Source organism: Centroberyx gerrardi, chromosome 7, assembly GCF_048128805.1.
Source record: "Centroberyx gerrardi isolate f3 chromosome 7, fCenGer3.hap1.cur.20231027, whole genome shotgun sequence".
Classification (NCBI taxonomy): domain Eukaryota; kingdom Metazoa; phylum Chordata; class Actinopteri; order Beryciformes; family Berycidae; genus Centroberyx; species Centroberyx gerrardi.
The window spans coordinates 15,814,284-15,837,161 of record NC_136003.1 but is presented as its reverse complement, the minus strand read 5'-3'; the positions used below and the strand labels follow the sequence as shown (position 1 = coordinate 15,837,161).

The window sequence follows — 22,878 nt, the reverse complement described above, 5'->3', positions numbered from 1 at the left end:
GTCCTGGCTGCTGCAAACAGCTTCAGAAGAGGTCCATGGTCCCCCTCTCCTGCTCCACTAGAAGAACAAGGGACGAAGAAGACGGTGCATTAACTCTGTAGCCTCTCACAAGTTTGCTTGAGGTCAATTCATTGACCAGTGTCCTTGTTAGTCTTTTTCACACTGCAGTCACTGAGCGTGAATCATTCTCTGCCTTGTCCTCCTACTATGTCGCTGATGTAGTGCCCGTGGAACACAGAAGATGCAATGAAGGTAAAGCTTTGTTTGTGTTTGTGCTTGTGCTTGTCAGTTACAGATATATGTTCATGTCTGATGGAAATGACATTAAATACCGCAGTGCATGCTCTCCCCAAGGTGAGAGACAATTCCTGAGAGGCAGTACGTGTTCTGATACTGTCATTCTCCTGTAAAAAAAAACATGGTAAATGATCAGGTTATCATTTCCTTTTCAATGAGGCTCATTAAACTACTCTATCAAAGCATGGCTAACCAACAGCTCATTTAAAAAATACTGTTTTTCTTTCTTATCAATATATTTTCAGTCTCTTCTCCCTGTTTCTCTCTCACCACAGATTCTCCCTGCTGTAAAATCTCACTCTCTCCTGAACAATCCAGCTGATCGACCGACGCTGAAATACACCAAAAAAAAAATGAAATGAAATGAAATTTACAAACTAAAGTTGGACTTTTTTTGTCGGCTTAGCTGCTCTTTGAACAGGTTTAAATTGCACACTTTCTCTTACCTGTGCTTGGGAGGGGTGTCTGTTGGGACCTCTTTTTTTACAGTCTATGGGTTGGGACAGTGTTATTCTGCCCCCTGGTGAGCATTAGAGCATCCATTTAGATTAATGTGATATTCAAGATATAGTGTAAAGAAAACTGTTTTTGCACCTGAACAAAGTGTACAGTCAGTACACTTTACAGATTTTACAGACAGTAGAAGGACTATAGTTTCCTTGTTGGTCAGCCTCTCCCACTATCAAATCCATTAGGCAGGTTGATACACTGTCATTCTGCTGAGCTCAATGAAAAGAATTAGGCAAAGGATCGCTTTTCAATCAGAGAAGTGAGTATAACCAACTTCTGTAACTCTATTCACATGTTTAGAGTTGCTCTGGCTCTTAAAACATGCACAACTCCAATTATTGAAAAAACAAAAAATGTAATCGTCCGTATACTGACTTTGAAGTGGAGTTTGAGGCTGTCTTTGAGGGAAGAAGAGACGTTCAAGGACAGGTTGTTCTGCTCCTCCTCCTGACAGACTTTCTCACCGCAGCTTCACAAAACACACACGGAGGAAAAGGACACGCACACACTTCTGTGATCTGTGATCAGTAGTAAGTGATGCACTTTGTTTAATGTTTAATTCTGTGACTGTTGTTGTAGTGGAGTTACCTGGAACAGAAACTCACGAGCATCCAACAAGAGATTCAATCGTGTTTATCGTGCACACACAATGTAAATGTATATGCTAATTCTGACTTATTCCATCATCAGTTAAATGATTTGTAAATTAAAAATATTAACGTCAGAACCAAGAAACTGCATAAAAATAGCACGACGCTGTGCAGTGATGTAAGCTCTCCTCTATTACCACATAACAAGGCTAGTCCAGTGACTTGGGAGTACTTTATTGATCACAAGAATGGATATTACATAATGACACAGTACTTTCTGAAGTGTCAGTAATTGCCATCTTCTAATGAAAAAGTTTGATATGAACAATTTTCCCTCATGTACAGCAACTTTGCAGTAACCAGAAGGTAATGGGCATCACACAGCAACCTCCAATAAACCCAGTCTGACGTCGAGCATCAGATCCATTGTCAGTTGATGTGAGCGGATGGAAGTCTCTGAGCCACACTGTGGCACCGAGGAAAGTCTGAGTCAACTCTCAAGCTGCTTTGCTGCAGCACAGTGGGGACAGTCCGTACTGAGAGCAACAGTGCAGCGAGGACAGATCACTGCTCATCTGGTGTGCTGCAGGAGTCCACACACTGCTGTCCTCTCACCATCACTCTGTAGCTCATCTCTTCCACCTAATGTTGGCTTCAGCTGGGATGAGAAACAAGTGTTAGACAGTGGTCACAAAGTGGATATGGCTCTGTGTACATGTTTCTGCAAGTGTGAACACACGTGTGAATACAGGAATATAATGCTGATGGCATGTGAAAATCTCATAACTCCACTTTACATGTTCTTCTGTGGGTTGAGAACATTCTACCATGCTTGGGCTTATAAAACCCTTTAAAACCTCATTGGATAAACTCAAAAATGCATGGTGATCAAGATAAAAACAAAGCTGCTTTTCTTAGCTCCTAAAATGTTGTCATTTTGGAGATACAAGGTGCATGTGCGTATATGTGTATGTGTGTGTGTGCACCGTACTCACTGGTGTAGTCCTGAGGTGCCATGGGCCTGGACAGGACCTGTCTGAGGGCGTCCAGCCACTCCCGCTGCACCCTCTCCTGCTCGCACATGAACACAAACTGCCGTTTGGGGGTTTCCACCGACACGCCGCACTTCCACTTGTTTCCCCGAGCGCTCTTTGGAATACACTCCTTCACCGAGTAACCGTTGCTCTCTGTGCCGATGAAAACGACCCCTAACTCCTCCGCATCCTGCAATCACAACAATGAAAGCATGTAAACACACACACACACACAATGGGGGTTAAAATGCCCAACAGATTTCCAGTATAGCAGTACGCAGCGACAGTGAGTGAGACAGTGACTCACCAGCTGGCCTTTGAAGTAAAGCAACTTCCGGTCCTGAGAGTCCAAGATGAACCATCTCTTTTTGAACGGCTCCTTTTGCTGTTGAAAACATATTTAATAGAAACCTGTTTAAAGCACAACTCTGTCCATTTTCAACCTGGGCCCTATTTTCCCAACTTTAACCATCAGACCAATGGATTCTCACCAAAATCTCATCAACTGCTTCACTATAAAGCTACTTACATCTTGCTTGCCTGTGTGTCAATTCACCAAAAAGTCATCTAAAATCATGACTTCCTTGTTTTGTTGTAACCCTGGCCTTTTGCACCCATGCAAGCAAGATGTAAGCCGCTCTATAGTGAAGCAACTGACAATTGGTCAGAATCAGTTGGTATGATGGAAAATGATAAGGACAACAGGGTCCAGGTTGAAAATGGACGGTTTTGCTTTGACAGCAGCAGCCTGGGGGAGAAGTTGGGGGGTTCACACACACATACACTGCCCTCTCTTTGCTGTTGGAAACATTTTTAACATAAACCTTTATTTAACCAGGCGATAACACATTTGTATTTACAGCGAGTCCCTGGGTAGTTGCCAGAGGAGGAACAGGAACACACACAGACACACTCACACATGGCAGCTGAACAGAACTACTACAGTGTCAAACTGTTGGCTCTCGCTCAATACATTAGTCACAATAGCTGTTGAGTGCTGACAATATTGTATGAATAAATCTCACTGAATAACATGTTTATATACAAGACTGACTGTTCATATCATCCTACCAATGGGCCGGTCTTTTCCATGAATCCCTCTTTGAGGTAGTTTCTTGTTATCTTTGGTATCAGCTGACAAAGAGAAGAAAACGGGTAAGAATGTTAAAATTTAAAACATAAAAGAGAAAACATTCAAGATAATCTTCGTATCCCAAATCAAAAATCTCAGTGGTAGTTAACTGTCTGAGCTGTGAATATCTTGCTATTTTAAAAGCTACGTACAGCATGTTTTAAAGTGCTAAACCGAACTTGCAAATAATGAGTAGTTACTGGAGGACACATCAAATAACCAAATGCTTTTGACTTTCCCCATAATTATGTATTGGTTAATTATGGTGACAAATGCCAAGCCTATTTTCTTGTTAGAGGCAGAAAGTAATGTAAAAAAATGTATGACAATTATTTGCAAAAACAATCTACATATATACCGCTGCTGTCAGGTGAAAATCTTGTATCTCTAACATGTCAACTTTTCAAGAACTAAGAAAAACAGCCTTGTTTTTGGCTTGATGACCATGCATTTTTTTAGCTTATCTGATCGGTTTTTGAAAAGGTTTCATAACCCCAAGCGTTGTAGAACTTTCATCAGTTTCATCAGTTCCAAAGCCAAATACAACAGACATGACTAAACCCCTCTGGTTCATAACAGCAGTACAGATATGATCTATCGTGAGACGTTAGTGGAATACTTACCTCTTCGTCGCTCCCAGTGGGGTAGGCTGTCTTCAGGTAGGCGTAGCGAGCAGCACGGATGGCATTGTACCATGTGACTATTTCCTGGGGTAGAAGAAGAGTCCACAATCAGTACAAGGCCTGCCAGTGACTGTTATCTAAACTTGTAATGGTCATGCCGTCCCACCTCAGGACTCTCGTGATAAACATAGAGGTTCCTGGTGTGGTTGTCCTCTTGGTAGGTGAGCTGCACGCCATGAGGATGGCCGATCTTCTCCGGCTGAAAGGTGGCGTTCAGGTCCTTGATGGAGATCACAGCCTTCGGGCCTTTGGACTCCTAGATCATGAATAACACATGGAACTGCATACCAAGCCAAGTAGAAATATTTCACCAACATACAGGATACTACAACTGGATAATTATTAAAAGACCCCATGAAGTGGCATCTTTACTTCCTTGATTTGATGCATTTCCTAAAAAAAAATGGATGTTGGGGCGGGACATAATGCAGTGAGGGGTCAATCAAAAGTCTAAACCAATGGAATATGAGTCAGGGAGAGAAAGGCAGTTTTATTTGATGGGAGGGGTACGGAGGGGTGGGATTGTTCAAAAATCTGATGGTTTTATTGGTTATTTATTTATATTTACGCCTACTAGTGCGGCATGAGGTCACCATGAAAGATATTGTGTTTTCAAGAAGTAATGGGAGTTTCATTTCATTGGGACTTTAAGTTGTTGTTTTTTTGCACAGCATTTTTGTTTTTCACTGTTTGTCTTTGTTGATCGCTGCTTGTCGGTTGTTTGCCTGGAAGTTTTTTGCTGTTTCCTCTACGAAACCTCACAGATTCAGTTCAGTATTTACTTTTACAGCTAAGGTACAGTACAATTTTCACAATAATAGAACTTTAACGTCCTTTTATTAATTAGATACTGCTTAATGAAGGACAGACATTGTAAAAAAAATGATTTCTTGAAATGCTGAAAGCCATGACGCAATTTGACAGTGATAGTGATAGATAATTTGATAGGTGGGAGTGAAGCGTCTCACCACGGACTGAGCTGAATTTGCCTCTTCATATTGTAGTGCGGTGGGAAAACATATTCTTAAAAATGTGTCTAATGTCTGATGCGTGCCCAGCTCAGCTGCGTCAGAGCGGTAGGGGACTTACATCGTCCTTGTTGAAGTAAGCCAGGGTGAATTCCCTCTCTGACAGAACAAACTTCCTCTTCAGAAAATGTGTGTTCTCCTTCCCTTTCTTCCACAGCATCCCTTCGTGGAAACCTGGAGTCGACCCAAGAAATCTACTGAGTCACAAGTGCTTCAATGCACGCAGGTTCTTCCTTAAGTGAAATATGTGCTGCTGGGTGACACTGGCTCCAGTTTTCATTTCCTGGGTCTTGAAATAATCATTGCATGTGTGCAAAGAACAGGTTTTTCTTGCACAGTTCTGCATGTGTATGAGGAACTACGCTGTTTGTGTACAGGTGGAGACTGACGCACAATTTGTAGACTGATAACGTGGAAGATATTGTGAAACTGTAAAAGCTTTAAATACAAAAACAGGGATCCAGTCACTTCACCTGTGGTATAGCAGAGTGGTGGATACTTGGTTTCTCCTGTGAATTCCATCCTCTCATATTTAGCTCGAATCCACTGCTCTCTCAAGACACTAGGGTTAAGAAAAGGGTAAAGACGAAAATGTTTTCAGGCAAGGTAATCCACACATGCTGCACTAAACTAAACACAACTGGACGCATACCATGTAAATCCCCAAAATTTGCTGCCAAACTATTTCTTCTATGGCAACCAGTCAAAATAAGCTATCACTACAAGACTACCATTCATATCTTTCTAATCTGGTAGCAGTTAATTTATTCCTTTTTCACTTCTATGATCAGTGGTTCCACTTCTCTCTACGCTGTTCCCTTGCTTCATGGCACTGGTCATTTCTCAGAAACGCTGCCACTTATTCCAACACAATCTCAAAGACGCTGGGAGATCACACAGATAGTAAACTGGGGAGCTGGGTCTTTTTGGGGGCCATCAGTGAGGGGACGGAGATCTGCTGGAAAAATACTTACGCACAGTCTTCATGCTGGGGTCGATAATAGTAAGGTGGAACAGCTTTCTCGTAGTAAGCTCGGGCATTGCCGTTGCCATTGGATTTCATGAACTGCAGTCATCCCAGTTCCCGAAAAAGACACACACACAAAAAGATTACACTAAAGCACAGTCAATTCAAGGTTTCAGCTGAGGTTACTGAATGGTTGACGTGACACAGAAACTTTAAAGCAGTATCAGATCCTGCAGCAGGGCTGAAGGCGTGATGAAAGAGAACAGTCCGTACCTCCATCAGCTCATCCTCCCAAAAGTCCAGCCTTATGGATTTGACTCGACTGGACAGGCTGCGGTGGATCCCGGAGCAGTTCAGACATACAAAAACACCCAGCTTGGAGGACGCCCAGTCTGGATCTGAGAGGGGGGATTCAAACACTTTTCACTTACAACATGGGGGGTGTTTGACCCGGTCATTTGACCAGGTGTTAAAGCAGAGTCAATCACATTCATATTCATCTCAGATTGGTTGATTTCATGATGGATAAGACAACAATTTCCAAAAGTGCTTCATAACAAAACTTGAGAGAACTCAAGCAAATGTAAGTCTGTGTTACTATTTTTTAGGTGTTGGGCCTTAGGAGCCAGAGTCAAAGGTTTGAGTTATTATTTTTGTTAAAATATTGAAAAAGTTTCAATATAAAAAATAAATAAATAAATACTGGACCATAAGGATATTGTAATATAATAGCCTAACAGTGGTTTAGCACCGTGTAAACACTGAGTCTACTGAACTTGGCATTTAAATAGTGTCAGTATATGAACTTACCAGGGGCGCCGCAGTCTGCACATCGACTATTGTCCGGCTGTTTCACCAATTCCAGTAAAATCTTTTTGTTTCGCTCCCGGTTTGCCATTGTGTTGCTAAGTAAAGGTCTCCTCTCCGACCATGAATGCTCTCGGGACTGAGCATGGCGGTCACATAGTTTAACACGCGGCGAAATAAATCTGACAAGCTGTCGATTTGAAAACTGGAACTTGCGACAGAGCGAGCGCCTTCGAATGTCACAACACAGAAACCTGCAGCCTCCTTCCTGCTGCACGGACAGGCAGCTGAACCGCAGTGGCTTTTGTCAGCGGGGGTTGTACCTAGTTACAATGGTTTACCTTCTTTTTTCACTGTGGCGTGATGACACATCTCTCTGCGTGTAGCCTATCCTCCTTCCATCTGCTGATGAAGCACATTTGCGCCTAGGAATAGTTGCGGGCAAACCCTCCTAATCTCGGTTTACCCACCTTTTTATTTACTGATAAAACGGTTTAAATATATATGATGTAAACATACATTTGACATGATACTAAGTAGTATCAAACTCATGTGACTTATATGAGGATAGGGAATAAAGAACAAATGTTTTTCTGATAATACTGATTTTTTTTTTTTAAAGTTTATATTGGTGGCTGTTTGCGTTCACTGACTGGAGGTGATGGTTTATCCACATCTTTCTTGACCACTACATCACTGGTTACCTCGATTTGCATATTTTACAAGGTGATATAGCCAACAATGCACATCTGCACATATTTCTGTATGCGACAGTCATCTGTAAATCTGACAATGAATAACTTAAAATTCACATTTACATGTCTTAACACATGTAGCTTCTCATCTTCTTCCATCTGTACATCTATTAATGTGAATCGCTTACAATGCACATTTCTGCATATATTCTTCCATCTGTACACCTGTTGGTCAGTAGCCAGTGATGCCCACTTGTGCATCCACTTCACTCTGTAAATGTGTCAATAAAGATGCTGTATGTCTGTCCACTGTCATAATCTAATCTATAACCTGTTCTCTACTGCTACGATGTCCTAATTTCCCCACAGGGATCATTCATTTTTAATATAGTAAAAACTAGTCAGTGCAGCTGCATCCTTCCAAGCAGATATATTCCACGGGGAAATTAATAATTTAATTACTAATAAATAACACTGCTATTTTCATTACTGAGAATTAGAAATTCGTTTCAGTGGTGATAAACCTTTATTTGGTCACAACAAAATTTTTATTGTGAATAATGTGTAAATATTTAGGGCTGAAAAAAAAAAAATCAAATAAAAAAAATCCATTGTGGTGAATGTGAAAATAACATCTAGGGCTGACGAACTTGAGAACTTTACATCAAAAGCTGCCTGCTTCTTGTGGACTTAAATTGAACAGAATGAACCAAGATCCTGAGTGGATCAACAGGACTTTGACAATAGTTTGACAATATTTAAACAGCCTTCAGACACACAAAAATATAAAAACCCACAAATTCTATTTTACATGTTAAACTCTTACAAAAGTGTTATGTTCCATACTTGCTCTCCAAAAGTAATTTCTATTACTTGATAAAACCTTTTTGCAAAATGCAAAGCAAAGTGATAAATGAGGCTACAAATTCCAATAAGCATAAAACACTATTTTACAACAAACTGTTTTATATTACAAATGTATATTAAGTAGTAATAATTAGTGCATTCTTTTAAAGCACCAGAAAGATGTGCTATATCAGAAAACAGACATTTGACATTTGAATAACCAATGCCTTGTGTGATGATATGTCATTTAGCTGTGTGCCTATTAAGTCAGAGCACCATTTCTGTACTTGGTGATGCAGTTATTTCCAGTTTGGAAGAAATATGTGAGAAAGTTCACTGGACGGTGCTCTGCAGGGGCCCCTTGGGTGCCTGAACCTCTGCCCACCTACTGATCTATCTCACCAGCTCATCTCATGCCTGGGTCAGGATCACAAGGAGCCAAGTACGGCAACACTGACTCATGGTGCTGCCAGACTTTCCATCCTTGTGCCCCTGCCTCCACAACACACACTTGGACACTTCTCTTACGGCTGTGAACGGTGTTCCTTGTTCCAGTTCGATGAAGTTAGATAGCCAAGGCTTGCAGACCCTAAAAGTAGGACACTCAAAGGACAAATCTTGGTTAAGGCCTCTGAGTGATCACGGGAACATCTCTAGTAGTCTCTCTGGTTTAGTGGAAGTCCTCAGCTAGGTGTTGTAGAGTGTTCTTGTCGAGACCCAGGTGGATCGCATCTAGGTAGTGTAGGAACCTGCAGGAAAAGAAAAATCATTTCTGAATTTTCAGGGGAAAGGCCAACAGCTGGAGGACCCATTTGAACAGACTCAACTCCATCTGTATAGGTTGCATGCACGCATTAAGCCTTTTGCATTTAACGCAAAGTGTAGTTTGCACTTTAACACATTTAAGTATAGCATGTCACTCTTACATGCACTTGGTCTCGAAAAACCACACAGGACCTCAGATAATTAAACCCATCATCTTATGAGTCAGCTAGTGGCTGCTAAGAGAAGCACTAAACCACATCCTGCCCATAGAGCGAAACCAAACCAAACCCTCTCCTCTCCAAACTGAACAGTAATATATATATATTTTGTTTGTGTGTTCTCACCTTCGTTTAACTTTGCCCTGTTCCTTGAGTTGTTCAGATCTGCAGATGGTGCGTAGGGCTGGTAGATAGTCCAGTGCAGCTGCTGGCCTGTTACCCAGAGTACCGAACACTCCTCTGAACAGCAGGGCGTCCATCACCTCCCTCCTGCGCTGGACCAGTCTGGAACAGAGTGACAGCAAATACCTCTGGTTAAACTGATTATAAACTCTGGTTAAACTGGTCAGGGTTTGGATTATTTTTGAAGCAAGGAGAACAGCCTGAATGACAAGATTTTCATTCTAATGTTCAAGACCAACATCTAGCATATTGGGTAAATCTGGGTAAAGTTTTCAGCGTTCTACAAAGTAGTAAACGAGCACTAACATCGTGAAAAAAAAAAGAATTAAGACTCACTTCGGTTGACTGGGGCCATCCTGAGTGAAGCTGAAGCCTTCTCTGTGTGGGGCCACAGGGAGTGTGAGCACCGCTGCAGCCTCCTTTCCCAGCTCCCCTTCTAGTGCCTGGGCTTCATCCCAGGCCTCCGCCACTGCAGCCCTGCACCTCTGGAAGCTCAGAGCCTCCACAGCAGCCTGGATCTCCAATACCCGCTCTCGCCCCACGCAGCTCCCTCCGTCAAACTCAACCCTGGGCTCATCCGTCATCCCGTCTTTCACCGCAGCACAGACTGGGAAGCTGAACATCCTTCTGTGCGTGTCGTCCGCTCGAGGTGATGTGTGGACAAGCAGGGAGGAGTCCAGGTAGGACATGTTGTCGAGGAAGTCGGCCATAGATTCTAGGCAGTGGGAGACTGGGATACTCTTTGCCCGCTGCTCAGGGGTCAGGGGTTTCCTCTTCACCCGCCCCGGAGCCGGGGCTGGTGCCATCTCCACATCTTGAGCTGCACACTCTTTGGCTTCCTCCTTTGCCTGAGGAGCACTCTGCGGCTTGCGGAGAGAGAGAAAGCTGTCTTCTGAATCGGAGTCAGAGTGCAGTTGGTCCTGGTCAGGTAGACAGTGCCGCCTCTTCTTCTTCTTCATCCTGTTAGACACTTTCACTGGACTCCCATCGTCCGAGCCCTCAGCCAACTCCGCCGCCTGCAGTAGCCTGGCATGGGAAGGCAGGGTGTCGGGCTGTGGGCAGGAGGGGGGAAGCTCTTTTGGATTAATGCAAGGCAGGTCTTGTGACACAGAGACAGATTGCTGTGGTCTGTGGGTAGGGATTGTCAACTCGGTGCGAGGTAGAGGTAGGAGGGTCTCCATGTTAGAGTAGAGCAGGTCCACACCTCTTCGCCTGCTGTCTGTCAGCAGTTCCCAGCATACTGCCTCCTTCACTGGACCCTGGCTCTGTGGACGCAACACAATACATCATAATTATCCATTTGTAAACAGCTCTCATACAACAAGTGGAGCTCAAAGCATTCTATGAATCAACAAGGAAAAAAAAACAAACATTAAAGAAATCACAAGGCCATGGCTTAATGTTACACATAGATCTACCTGACATAATCATTTAGACTTCACTTGGTGTTGCTCTAACTCGTGCATGTGGTGAATGAACAGTTTACCCTGAGCAGCTCCCAAATATCTCTCTCAGGTTCGATGTTCAGCAGGCCGAGCATGCTCTCAGTGCAGCCGGTGTCACAGGGAGGTAGAGTGGGTGGGCTGGTCACTTCACGTACAGATATGTCTGCTGCCTCTCCAGGAGTCTCTGGCTTCAGTTCAACTTTTATGGCAAATAAGGTGGAAAAAAAAATCTATTTATTACAAATTTATTTTGTTCACAGAATTCTCTGTGATAGTCAACCCCACAAAGTGCTGCAATCATTTACAGTGGCAGTGAGTATCCATCAGCAGGCAGCAGCACTCCCCCACCCCAACACACACAAAATACTTATGGCAGCAACTACAGCACAATTGTCCTTAGATCATCACAAATAAGAGACATTCTTAAACTGCAGCACCTGAAACTGAGTGTGAGTTGGCCCAGGAGCAAACCTGGATCTCAGAACCAAAAATATCCATACAGACATCCATACATTAAGTGGTAATTATCAATAAAAAAAAGCCAGGTTATCCACCACATCATTATCCAAACTCTCATAGCTCTCTAAGGCTCATCTCCTTACCGCTGTTGCCCGAGTGTGCCAACAGCCTGGTTATGTGGCGCCCCCCAGAGCTGCGAGTCCAGAACTGCAGCTGCAGTAGGCTCTGTCTGATGTCACAGCCGTTGAGACTGAGCAGAGAGCCAACATCCCGGGGGTCTGTCCTCATGTCTTCAGCTAGACACAACAGCTGCAGGTAGCTGCCCACATTCAGCTGGAGCAGGGTGAAGTGGAGAGTGGAAGAATTAACCAACACCATCATACACTCGAATAAGCCCTTGTTGACTGATCTGTTTCACTTGATTAATGTCCCAAGATCAAGCCACATTAACAAAGCCATTCAATCATCAAGTAATAATAGTCATCAAGGACTGCTTTATTCACATTTATGGTAAAAAAAACCTCCACTCACCACTGAGGGTGTTTTGAAATGGATCTCTTCGAAGTTGCCATCAAACATGGTGCTGAAAGCAGGATCTAAAAAGGTACAAGATTTGATTTAAGCGCAAAGTCCAGACACAGAACATATGACAGTAACATCAACATGGGCTACACTGTGAAGACACCGCCTTTGATTTCTCCCCTCCTACTGACCGCTGGTGGTGAGGATGACTGGTCTCTTGGTGGTCATCATGAAGGTTTTGATGGCAGCCAGGAACCCTGAGTCATCATCAAAAATAACATCCACTTCCTCAAACAGGATGAGCGAGGTGGCTGTCTTCTTGCTCTGTTCCTCACTGGTGGTCTCCTTGGTGGTTGGTGAGATTTTGACTGGAAGCTCTTTACATCTATTGACAACCTCCTTTACTTTTATGGTTTTCTTGGGAGCAGCTATGTGAAGAGATGGGAAAAAGTGGAAAAACTGCCATTAACCACCATACTTATTAGGGCTGAACAATTAATCAAAATTGTATCGAAATCGCAATATGGCCTACTGCAATTTTCAAATCGCAGGAGGCGCAATATTTGTTAAGGCGAAATGTGTGTCAAAATACCATTTTAAATTAAATATTGTCGTGCTGCAGAGCTGTCCTGGCCTACACATCATATTCTACAGACTTAAGAAAACATCTTTGTTTGGTACAGATCCCCACAAAAATCACACCATAATCATTTTAATGTTTTTCAATGAAAATGAGAATAATGATGTAGAAATTATCATTCCCTCTAATATCGCAAATCATATCGCAATTGCAATATCAGTCAAAATAATCGCAATTAGATATTTTTTCAAAATCGTTCAGCCCTACTACTTATACATTATTATAGCTCTTGATCAAGCTGTCTGTGTAAGGTTACATCATCATGGAGTCTGTAGTTCAAACAAAAATTTAACATGTTAGTTTTGGAAGTGTATTTTACCTGTTCGTTGAGTTTTATCAGTGTTAGCCGGCTCCTTGTTGGTGGGTCGTCCCATTTTGAAGAAGTTAGCCAATGAGGTGGGGGCCAGGCCCCCTCTCTTAGCGCCTCTAGGGGACTGGGGATGCTTCCTGGGAGAGGAAACCACCCTGCAAGGAGAGTTAACCTTTCCTGGAGGATGAAGAGAACAATCAGTTTCCAATTGTTTGTCTTCATTTTGTAATATGAACACAGAGACTGATCCAACTGATCCAACCACGCAAGCAAAATCTGTATAAGACACATCTTCTCACTAGCCAATGACGGATCAAAAACACTGCTATTCATGTCAGAATGTTCTGTACATACTGGGAGAGGATCCAGGCCTGAGAGCGCCGGCACTGCTGCTACTGCCGTAGCTGTTGAAGTAGGTGGGTTTGTGGGCGTTGACCCCCTGGATGTCCACCTGGTGGGACTGGGTGGCTTCCTTCAACTGGGATAGGATCAGACGGCCACTCCGCTGGGATGAGGCGTTCACCTCAAACACCTTGGGAGACCAGGGGGAGTTGGGAGAAGAGGAGGTTAAATCCTACATAAAATATCATACATAATCACAATACAATAGCACTACACTCACTTAGTTGTCCGCTTGATTCACGCATTACTTTGAATGCTAGGGTAGTGCTTGTGTACCTTGAAGCCCAGCTCCTGGGCACAGGCATAGACTGCAGCGGTCTTTCCCACTCCACTGGGTCCTGTGATGAGCAGTGTATTACACAGCATGTCCTCTCCATCCTGAGAGACCTCCTCTGCGCAGTCCCAGTCAGAGTCTGGACACAGAGAAAGAGCTGCCACAAGGTCAGAACTGAGATGCACCAAGCCAATAGACAAACTTACCTAATTAAAAAGGAAAAAGAAACATGGTCAGAATTTCTCTATTCTCTCACCATTGCTGCCTTCCTCCTGTTTCTTCTCCTTCTGCTTTTTTCTCTCTTCTTGGTCAGTGCGGAGTTTCCATTCCCTTAGCCAACTGTAAAAAAAAGGAACAGATCAGACATTTTTTCCCCCACAATCCTCGTTCATGGTGAACTGAACTACAGCTGAATGTCTTAGACTATAGGAATCCCTAATGGGTGAGCCTTTTTCTAGTGAGCGCCCACATGTCAAGTTGGTTTTAAACGGACTGGGTCACACAGCAAAACCATATTTCTCAAATTTAGGTCCTGGGCTGTGAAAGTGTAAGAGTCACTGTATAAAGCCAACAGAGTGCCTACTGATTGCATTCAGGTACAGTGAAAGCGGAGCAGATATATTCCCTTACCTGTGCAGTCTCCTGACTGAGACAGTGTTGCCTATGATGTCAGTGGAGTGCTGGGGTTGATACTTGTCTGTCCACAACACATCCTCCTTCACCACATCTGAGAAACAAACAGCAGATTGAGTTTCCATGCAGAGATTGAAGCCCATTGAGCGATGGATTGCAAGAGGAACAAACTGCTATCTGCCCTGTATGTGCTGCACATCCAGCTGTTATAGTAGACCCATTTATTTATCTATTTTTGTTTTATTTCAAATTCCAGGTCCAGGTATAGGCTAAGCTTCAGAATAATGCTTCTGGAGCTGGTAGGGATTTAGTGTCTTACGCAAGGATAATTTAGCAAGGTGGATGCTTGCAATCACAGGGCTTGCACCCAGGCTTTCTGGCCAAAGGACGGTATCCGTAGGGACGTGTACAAGTCAACTATTCAGTGTGTGGTCTAAAATATTTGCTATGTGACAAAATTTACAAAAGCCAATGAAGATTATGGCCAAAACAATCACATCACTTTCTTATGTACATGGTACAGATTAGCTGCATATTTAGCAATCATGTTGACAATGAGAGCAGAGATCGTCTCAGTTCTATCACACTTTTGAGGAGCTTGCACTAATGTCACGCTAGTTCCATCTTCCTTGCTTGTACAACTAGGTGGAAATGGTCCCTCACCTTGTTTCACAGTGTTCCCTCCCAAAAGCAAGTCATCTAGCACGACCACGGAGTCATCTTGGGATGGGATGGGAGCGGCCTCGACTAAAGGCTTGGCTTTCTCTTTCGCCTCCTCCTCCAGCCTGCGTCTCAGGGCTCGGCTCGCACGGCCTCCCCTTTTAGCGGGCTCAGGCTCAGGCGTGGAAGTGTTCTCTTCTGACCGGTTGGACCGCTGCTTCTTGGCCACCTTCACTGTCATTTCGCCTTCATCAATCCTCTTCCTCTTCCCTCCTACTGGTTCAGCCGACAATGGGGCGCTGGTGATTTTGGTCACAGCCTCTGGTTCTATGCAACATACAGGTATGAGGGTTGAGACTGATGGCTAACAGCACGGGATACAGTCATTAATACATACTAATTACTCATTGTTGAGGATAGGGCCGTCAAACAGTATACATCTATATACAGTGATGATTAGGCAGCATTTCCTCAATATTTTTGCAGCTGTGGTTGTTATGGGTAATTTGGATTTTATGTGCATCCCTAATTTGGTCTTTATTTCGGTTACAGTGCATTTTAAATTGTTTGCATACATTATTCGATTAAAAATAGTAATTCAACACTGGCACAATATTTGAGCTTTGAGGGGAATTTGGACTGAATTGTCATATACTGTAACTTCACAATTTGCTAGCACTAGTATAATTTTTCTTGTTGTAGTTGCTACTGAGTGAATATAGAAGAAACACTGAATAAATTCAAATTAAGCAATCAGAGTTTAAATACAACCTAGAATGAATAGCTCTTGTGAATTGAAGCTTTGCAATGCAACACATCTAAGTGCGATGTCTCCTCGTCAGTCTGACCTGGGGCTGTGTACTGCTGCAGGTGGTCAGTGCGTCTCTTCAGGAAGCGAGTGATGAACCTCTGAACAGGGAAGGGAGGGTTAGAGATGCTGACCTCCTCCACGAGAAGCCGACGGACACATTCAGAGAGCTCCTGCCTCCAGCCAGAACCCTGAAAAAGGACAAATACCGTTAACAAATACTGTTACCCCTTTCCTTCCACTAAAGGAAAATGCCATCCTCGGATACTCTTATACTGTTACATATCACTAATCTGATGTTCAATGCATTCCAGGATTTATTTTGCGACAAGGTTTTGTGTGATTTACTTTTTTGGCGTACTCACTTTCCCTCATCTGGCCTAGTCTACCTCTAGTGATTTCCTACATTTCCCAGAATGACTTTCGACAAACCCCAGAGAATGCGCCTGAACTTGCATTTCAGCTGTGGGTTTTAGGTGTGGGAGGAGGGAGCAATAGTGAGAGCGAGAGAGTCAGAGATTTTCCAGGCAAGGAAAATTGGGAGTTGTACCGTCTTGTGGCTGCATTGCATTCTGGTCTATTGAGGCTACTGTCAGTGGGGAAATTGGGATCTCTGCCTCTTCTACAATGGATTTCTCCATGTACGATGTTGTCGATTCTTTTTGATTCTGAGGGACTGACACCACAGCCTGACATTTTAGATAGATGGGATGTAGAAAGATGCTATTACACTCCATTGTAGCTGTGCTGGAAATATTGACGTGGTGTAACACAATCTATTTTTGGCCAATAATCCACAGGAAGAAGGAAAATACAGCAACAAACAAAATGGACAGAAATACAAGGTACATCACTAATAACTGGCACAGTTATTCCCAGTGTTATAGTGAAAATCCACACTAAAACACTAACAGATTACTTAATGCAGACAACTACTGTAAAGCTATACTGGCAGACGGGTAGCAGCCAAGTGGTCTTTCAACTGGACGACCCGGGTTCAAGTCCTGTGTTGGCAAATATCTGCCCTGCTGAAGCGTCCTTAAGCAAGTAACTGAACCCCTACCAACTCGAGGAGCGCCATTCTGTAGCTGACCCTGAAGTCTGACCTCCCTGGAAGGGGCAGGTGCAAAGAGAATCCAATTATTATTACCATCATCATCATCCTCCTCATTACAGGCATTTCAACCTACCCTTTCACAAATGGCTCTACTGGTTGGTTCTGTCTTAAAACAAAAGGAGCCGATGAGAGATGGGAGTGGGTTGGACGCCAGGCACCAAAGCTCTTTCAGACGGCAAAGGAAAGAAGACTCAGGCCACGGAAGACTCCAGAGAGGGCAATCTGTCAATGCAATAACACAAATACAGATCAACCGGACGGGAAGGAGCACAGTAAAACAATTTTCAATTGTCCTTCATAATAAAACAGACTTAATTATCCCCATCAAATAATGCTGAAAACATGGCTACAGCTATGAATGAAGGGCCTACCCTGTAGTGGTTGCTGCATGTGTATAACCGGTTGAAAGGAGGAGCAGGAGAGGGAATAGGCATCCTTGGTGGCAGCAGTCTTGGCTATCTGCTTCCTGAAGGACTCGGGCAGGCCGCTCTTCAGGAACTCTCTGCGCGCCCTGAACTGCTCATCATCCTGGGAGTTCTCAGAGCCCTCGTGGCTGCTCTCGTCAAAGATGGACACCACCGTCGACGCCCTCTGAGCCTTTTTCTCCTGGAACAAGGTAGCCACTTTAGAGCCTAGAGGAAAAAATACAACAGTTAGTGTTCTTCGAGAGATTACAATAAAATGCTGAACACTAAATGGCAATTAGAGTGGGAAAAAATACCTTGGGGAGTCTTGCTCTCTTTGCCAACAGGTGTGGTTTTCCCCAGTACATCATGTAGACTGCGTAACGGTTTCTCTGGTACAATCTGAGAAGTGGCAGCCCGGTCCTCCTCCAGGCAGATGACTGAATCCTGACAAAACAAACCATTTATTTAGTTTCACAGTTGAAACTCACACCCAAGCACTGAGGGATACAGATGGAGAAAAAAACATGAATGAATTACAGATACAACTGCTGCTGAGGCACGGAGAACTGAACTAAATACACTCTCCTCCCCCCCGAACTCACTACACTTCAGTCACTCATAGAAGGCAGATCAGGGAAGAAAGAGCCAAACAATTCAATAGTGAAAAATCATGTATGTGGCAATATATATATATATTTTTTAAAATGCAGGGAAAAAAAAGCCTACTTATTAAAAGGTGCTACTACATTTATACAGTCGAGAATGCTCTGCATATACTAACTGCTATATTTCAAAACATATGCATTAAATATTTCAGTTATAGGTAGGACTGCAACTAACGATTATTTTCATTGTCGATTAATCTGTCGATTATTTTCTCGATTAATCGATTAGTTGTTTGGTCTATAAAATGTCAGAAAATGGTGAAAAATGTCGATCAGTGTTTCCCAAAGCCCAAGATGACGTCCTCAAATGTCTTGTTTTGTCCACAACCCAAAGATATTCAGTTTACTGTCATAGAGGAGTAAAGAAACCAGAAAATATTCACATTTAAGAAGCTGGAATCAGAGAATTTTGACTTATTTTTCTTAAAAAATTACTCAAACCGATTAATCGATTATCAAAATAGTTGGCGATTAATTTAATAGTTGACAACTAATCGATTAATCGTTGCAGCTCTAGTTATAGGTCTTCATGCAAACCCTTCTTTTGTCATTATTTTTGAGGATCTCACATCCATGCTTCCACTCAACTATCTCTGGGCACATTGATGTTTAACATTTAAACTGAACATAGAACTGAGTGTTGTCTCTCTTGTTTGCCTTTAACTGTACCTCATCTTCACAGTAGCTCTTCTTGGTGGAGGTCTGAGACCGTGAGGACCGCCTTAAGCTGCTCTTAACTTCAACAGCAGGTTTCTTGCTCTGCTGGATCACTTTGGCTTTCTCCACCAACTTCTTGGCCTGGTTCCTCCTCTTAGAGGCATTTGATGTCTGACAGAAAGAAAAAGTATTTTACTTAAGCCCATAATTTTTGGTTGTTGGTTGATGGACAAAGCCATTTTGTAAAGAAATATTCTACTTACCTTAGTAGACAAAGTACTTTCAATATCACTTCCAGCCTCAGGCATTGATGTATTTTTATGGACTCTAGTGAATTTTATCCTAAAAAAAAGCAAACACGTTAATTGGAACATTAACAAACTATACAACATTGAAAAGACCCTGTATACATCCCATAGAATATTTAACAGTATCAAATCACAACCACATGCATGTGTCACCTGATTGGGCTTCCTTTCTTGTCAGCTGGAGAGACCAACTCTGCCATGAACACTCCATGTCTGGATTTGTGTGTCTTTGGGGTGGACATCTGCAGAGGGCTGTCCTGGGGTAATGCAGCATCCTTTGACTTGTCTCGGTTCCTGGTCTTCCGGACAGGGGTTGCTGCCACGGCCTCAGGTGCTTGTTTTAAGACAGGCTCTCTTCTGGACCTCCTCACAGTTGGGATAGAGGTAGCTGAAATTATGGGAGGTTCCTCTGTTTTAGCATCAGCCTCAACATTCATGGCCACAGGTTCTTCTTGAGTAGCAGCTGCAGGTGAGACGGTGGCTGCCTCCTTTTCTTCTCTGGCCTTCTTTCTGCCTTTTTTTGCTGGTTTCTTTTTAGCCCCCTGATTTTCTGGACAAGCAGGGCTGAGTTGCTCCACAGAGGGTACAATTACAGCGTCCTCTTCCGCTGCCTTGTCTCCAGCCTCTGAAGTCTTCTCGCCAGGCTGCTTCTGCTTCCCCTGGCTCTTACCAGGCTTGGTTTTGGCCCCATCCAGGCTGGGCTGCTTGAAGGCAGCCATGAACTGCTTCCTCTCTGCCTGACTACATTTAGGCGTGGATTCACTCTCAACCACAGCAAGCTCTAGATCTTCCTCTTGGAGAACAACATTGGATTTCCGCTTGAGCGTCTGTGAGGAAGAAGGGAGTTGATGTTTAATCTGTGAGTGAGAAGACAACGCCTCCTCTGCAAGACTCACCGCCCCCTTTCTCCCGGTGAAGACGGAGGACATCTTTCCCGTAGCCTTGACTACTTCCTGTTTGGATGAGACTGCATGCACCTCAGCCTGGATGGTGAGGGTTCGGGGTGAGACTTGAAAAGATGGCTCCCCAGAATCCACCTTTTCATCAGCTTTAGCAATATCCAAGCGGTCAGTCTCCATCTCCTCTACATCTGTTGTAATTTTACTTTCGTCTCCTTTGCCCTCTTTCTCTTCCATCTCCTCTCCTCCCTCTCCCTGGTTCTGACTCTGCAGGAAATCCTCAAAGGAGATGGTGACTGTGCTGGTGTTTACCGAAGAGGCCTCATCCACATTGACCTCCATGCTAACATCACACAAGGACTTCTCTGCCTCCTTCCCCTCTGGTTCTGACTGCTTTGCCTCCTGCCTTTTCCTGGGGTTTCTCGCAGCAGGTTTGGCCCGTTTTACCTTATCTTTTGAAGGTGCAACTGGAGACAAAGCATTACAGTTCAATTCTGGCTGAAGCTTTACATGGCCCTCACACTTGGGACTTTCTTCATGATGTTCATCTTTTTGAGCCGGCTCAACACTGACAGTTTTAGTGCCATTCCCCTGTGAGTTTCCATCAGCCATACAAGCATCAGCACTAATCTGGGCCAGCAGACCTGCTGTATCACTACCTAGGATGCCACAGCTGCTGACTGCCTGTCCTGCTGAGTCTCTGCTACTATCTGGCTCTTCCACAGCCAGACAGTTCCCCTCTTCAGTGGAGCCAACAGTCTCAAGCACCTGAAGTCTCCTGGCAGTTTTGCTGGCCTTCCTTCCACGTTTCTGATAGGGCTGTTTCAATGCTGCCTCAAGGGAGGCGTGTTTTTCCGCAGACTGAGACTTCTGACAATTCTCCTTGGACTGGTCTGGTGTGCTGGTCTTCTCCCCAGAAGACGGAGCCTTGCGGCTGAAATAGTCCATAATGTTGTTGGAACGGGGTGGAGAAAAAGGTTTCTCCGCAGGCTTGGGCACAGGGGAGAAGTAGTTGGTGATTGTCTTGACAACAGTACTGCTACCATCTTTGCGTGATTTCTTGCAAGGCTGTAAAAACAGTGGAACGGACCGTAAAATATGAGGGAGCATATGAATGTAAGATTAACAAAACCACTCTACAACATGAAAGCTAGTGCACGCTATACACAGTCCAAATCAGTGTTTTAAATACTTAAAAATACCTGAGTCTCAAAGTCCTCAATGACAGATGCCATAGCCACAACGCCAGCCATAATTTGAACAGACCTAATGGAAAAGAGAATATTGTTAAAGAAGTGGCAGTTCACAAAACAGGAGAGAATAAGGATGACTGGCTAACTAAAGGTGGACCTTTGTAAATGTAACTGTGGGGATATCCCAAGGAATATCAGCATGTAAAAGCTTCAATCAGTCACCTGCAAGTTATTACTTTAGCAGGAGTATCATTTGATGTTAATAGTGCACCAGTAACATCCTATGTCCAACTCCTGGGAAGAACATTTTAATGGACACAAGGACAAGAAATATAAATATTGACAAAATGCCAATAACTGCTACCTTAAGTGCCAAGAATGACTAACCGCGGACCAAATGACAGCAAGGCAACCTGCGAATGAGAAACAACCACAACACAAAGAAAAACAACTCTACTTACCAAGTTGTAATATTGCAACTTCAAAGAATGTCTTGCCGCCTTCTTATTCCCGTTCCCATATGTGTAAAAGAACAACAATGACAAAGTTCATTGTGTGAGACACGGTGGATAGCTGTGCGTTGCTATCAGGAAAACAATTTCCAATGTGAAACAACAAGCTAGCATAATTTGCTAGATGCTACTCTCAAAGCAGCTGACTTGTTCAGCTTTGCTCCGGACTAGTCCGAAAGGTACGAAAAGTGGTACAAACATTTTCCGCACGTAAACGCCAGATAAATAGACGTAATGCGCAAAACGTTACACGAATATATCCCAAATTATTCCAAGGACGAACAGAAAATACATGTTGCTTGACTGACGTTATTCTTTCAAAAACGCGCCAGACTAGTCTTGTATGAAGAGCGCCAAATATACGTGACCTTTGTCTTTACCTATTCCACCAATCACAGGAGAGACAATCTCTCCGTCATCATTTGGCGTTATTTGCCCGTAACAAAGATGGCTTCCAGTTTCGCATTCAAATAGAAAGGTAAAGTGACAACTGCCCCTGCTGGCTGCACCCATGTATGAGACAATTATCACTGATTTTCCTACTGACAAATACAGTATAATGTAATGACAAATATAATATATTGTCATGAATAATTAACTACGTGAACTTTACAAGAAGACCATTTTTTAAGGTAACATTATAAACGAAGTAGAAAGCAATAAAACATTGGACAAATATTTTTCTCGTTTGTAAAGTAATGGTATGTGATTGATTCCAATAAATAAAGGAAGCTGTTTTAGAAATGGAAACTGTCACGTTTAAATAAATAATAGTATAGCTATAATACACGTTCCTTTAATATTCACAATGGAGAAGTAGCCAATAGCCTACCTTTTTTATTGAGCTTTTTCATTGCACTGCTATAATTGTGATAGCTTGATGTTACTATAGTGACACATTGCCTTGGCAGTGACCTCAAAAGGGGCTGTTTAAATACTTGGATTACTCAAGAAATAACTCACAAATGCGTTAAACACTGTAGACACAAGTCAACAGGTTCAGTGTTGGTGTCATGAGAGAAATAAGGAAGACCAGGAAAAATACTTGGATGGAAATGGAAATCCCAACACAGTCTCCCCACAGAGAATAGTTATAGTGATTCAACACTACTGATGTTGGTGCATTTCCTGGTGCAGTGTCTTCCAGGATGGCCCTGTCCACAAGGTACAAGGGTTATCCCTGTAATTTGAATAGTAGGCCTATTAGTAACA

The 22,878-nt window shown here is 43.2% G+C and overlaps 2 protein-coding genes across 5 annotated transcripts; both read right to left on the bottom strand.

The window, feature by feature from the left end:
* Positions 1-1,610: 1,610 nt before the first annotated feature.
* On the bottom strand, positions 1,611-7,321 carry adap2 (ArfGAP with dual PH domains 2). The gene is made up of 11 exons (XM_071912321.2): positions 7,052-7,321; positions 6,515-6,639; positions 6,249-6,340; positions 5,748-5,836; positions 5,336-5,448; positions 4,353-4,502; positions 4,187-4,270; positions 3,503-3,565; positions 2,739-2,816; positions 2,393-2,621; positions 1,611-2,055 (listed from the first exon to the last, which is right to left on the bottom strand). The coding sequence occupies exons 1-11, from the start codon at positions 7,137-7,139 to the stop codon at positions 2,027-2,029; spliced, it is 1,140 nt and encodes a 379-aa protein (XP_071768422.1). The 5' UTR covers positions 7,140-7,321; the 3' UTR covers positions 1,611-2,026.
* A 592-nt stretch (positions 7,322-7,913) lies between these two features.
* atad5a (ATPase family AAA domain containing 5a) lies at positions 7,914-21,711 on the bottom strand. Of its 4 annotated transcripts, none has more exons than XM_071912332.2 (22): positions 21,616-21,711; positions 21,164-21,227; positions 19,216-21,029; positions 19,018-19,096; positions 18,767-18,925; positions 17,747-17,876; positions 17,397-17,657; positions 17,099-17,247; positions 15,949-16,099; positions 15,104-15,427; positions 14,438-14,534; positions 14,064-14,146; positions 13,810-13,964; positions 13,486-13,663; positions 13,141-13,308; positions 12,373-12,609; positions 12,191-12,255; positions 11,803-11,992; positions 11,242-11,399; positions 10,092-11,020; positions 9,699-9,881; positions 7,914-9,338 (listed from the first exon to the last, which is right to left on the bottom strand). In XM_071912332.2, the coding sequence occupies exons 2-22, from the start codon at positions 21,212-21,214 to the stop codon at positions 9,260-9,262; spliced, it is 5,640 nt and encodes a 1,879-aa protein (XP_071768433.2). In that variant the 5' UTR covers positions 21,215-21,227; positions 21,616-21,711; the 3' UTR covers positions 7,914-9,259. The 4 variants fall into 4 exon arrangements, with proteins under 4 accessions (XP_071768433.2, XP_071768435.2, XP_071768434.2 ...); XM_071912334.2 differs by having other exon boundaries at positions 9,699-9,857; XM_071912333.2 differs by having other exon boundaries at positions 13,810-13,946.
* Positions 21,712-22,878: the final 1,167 nt, after the last annotated feature.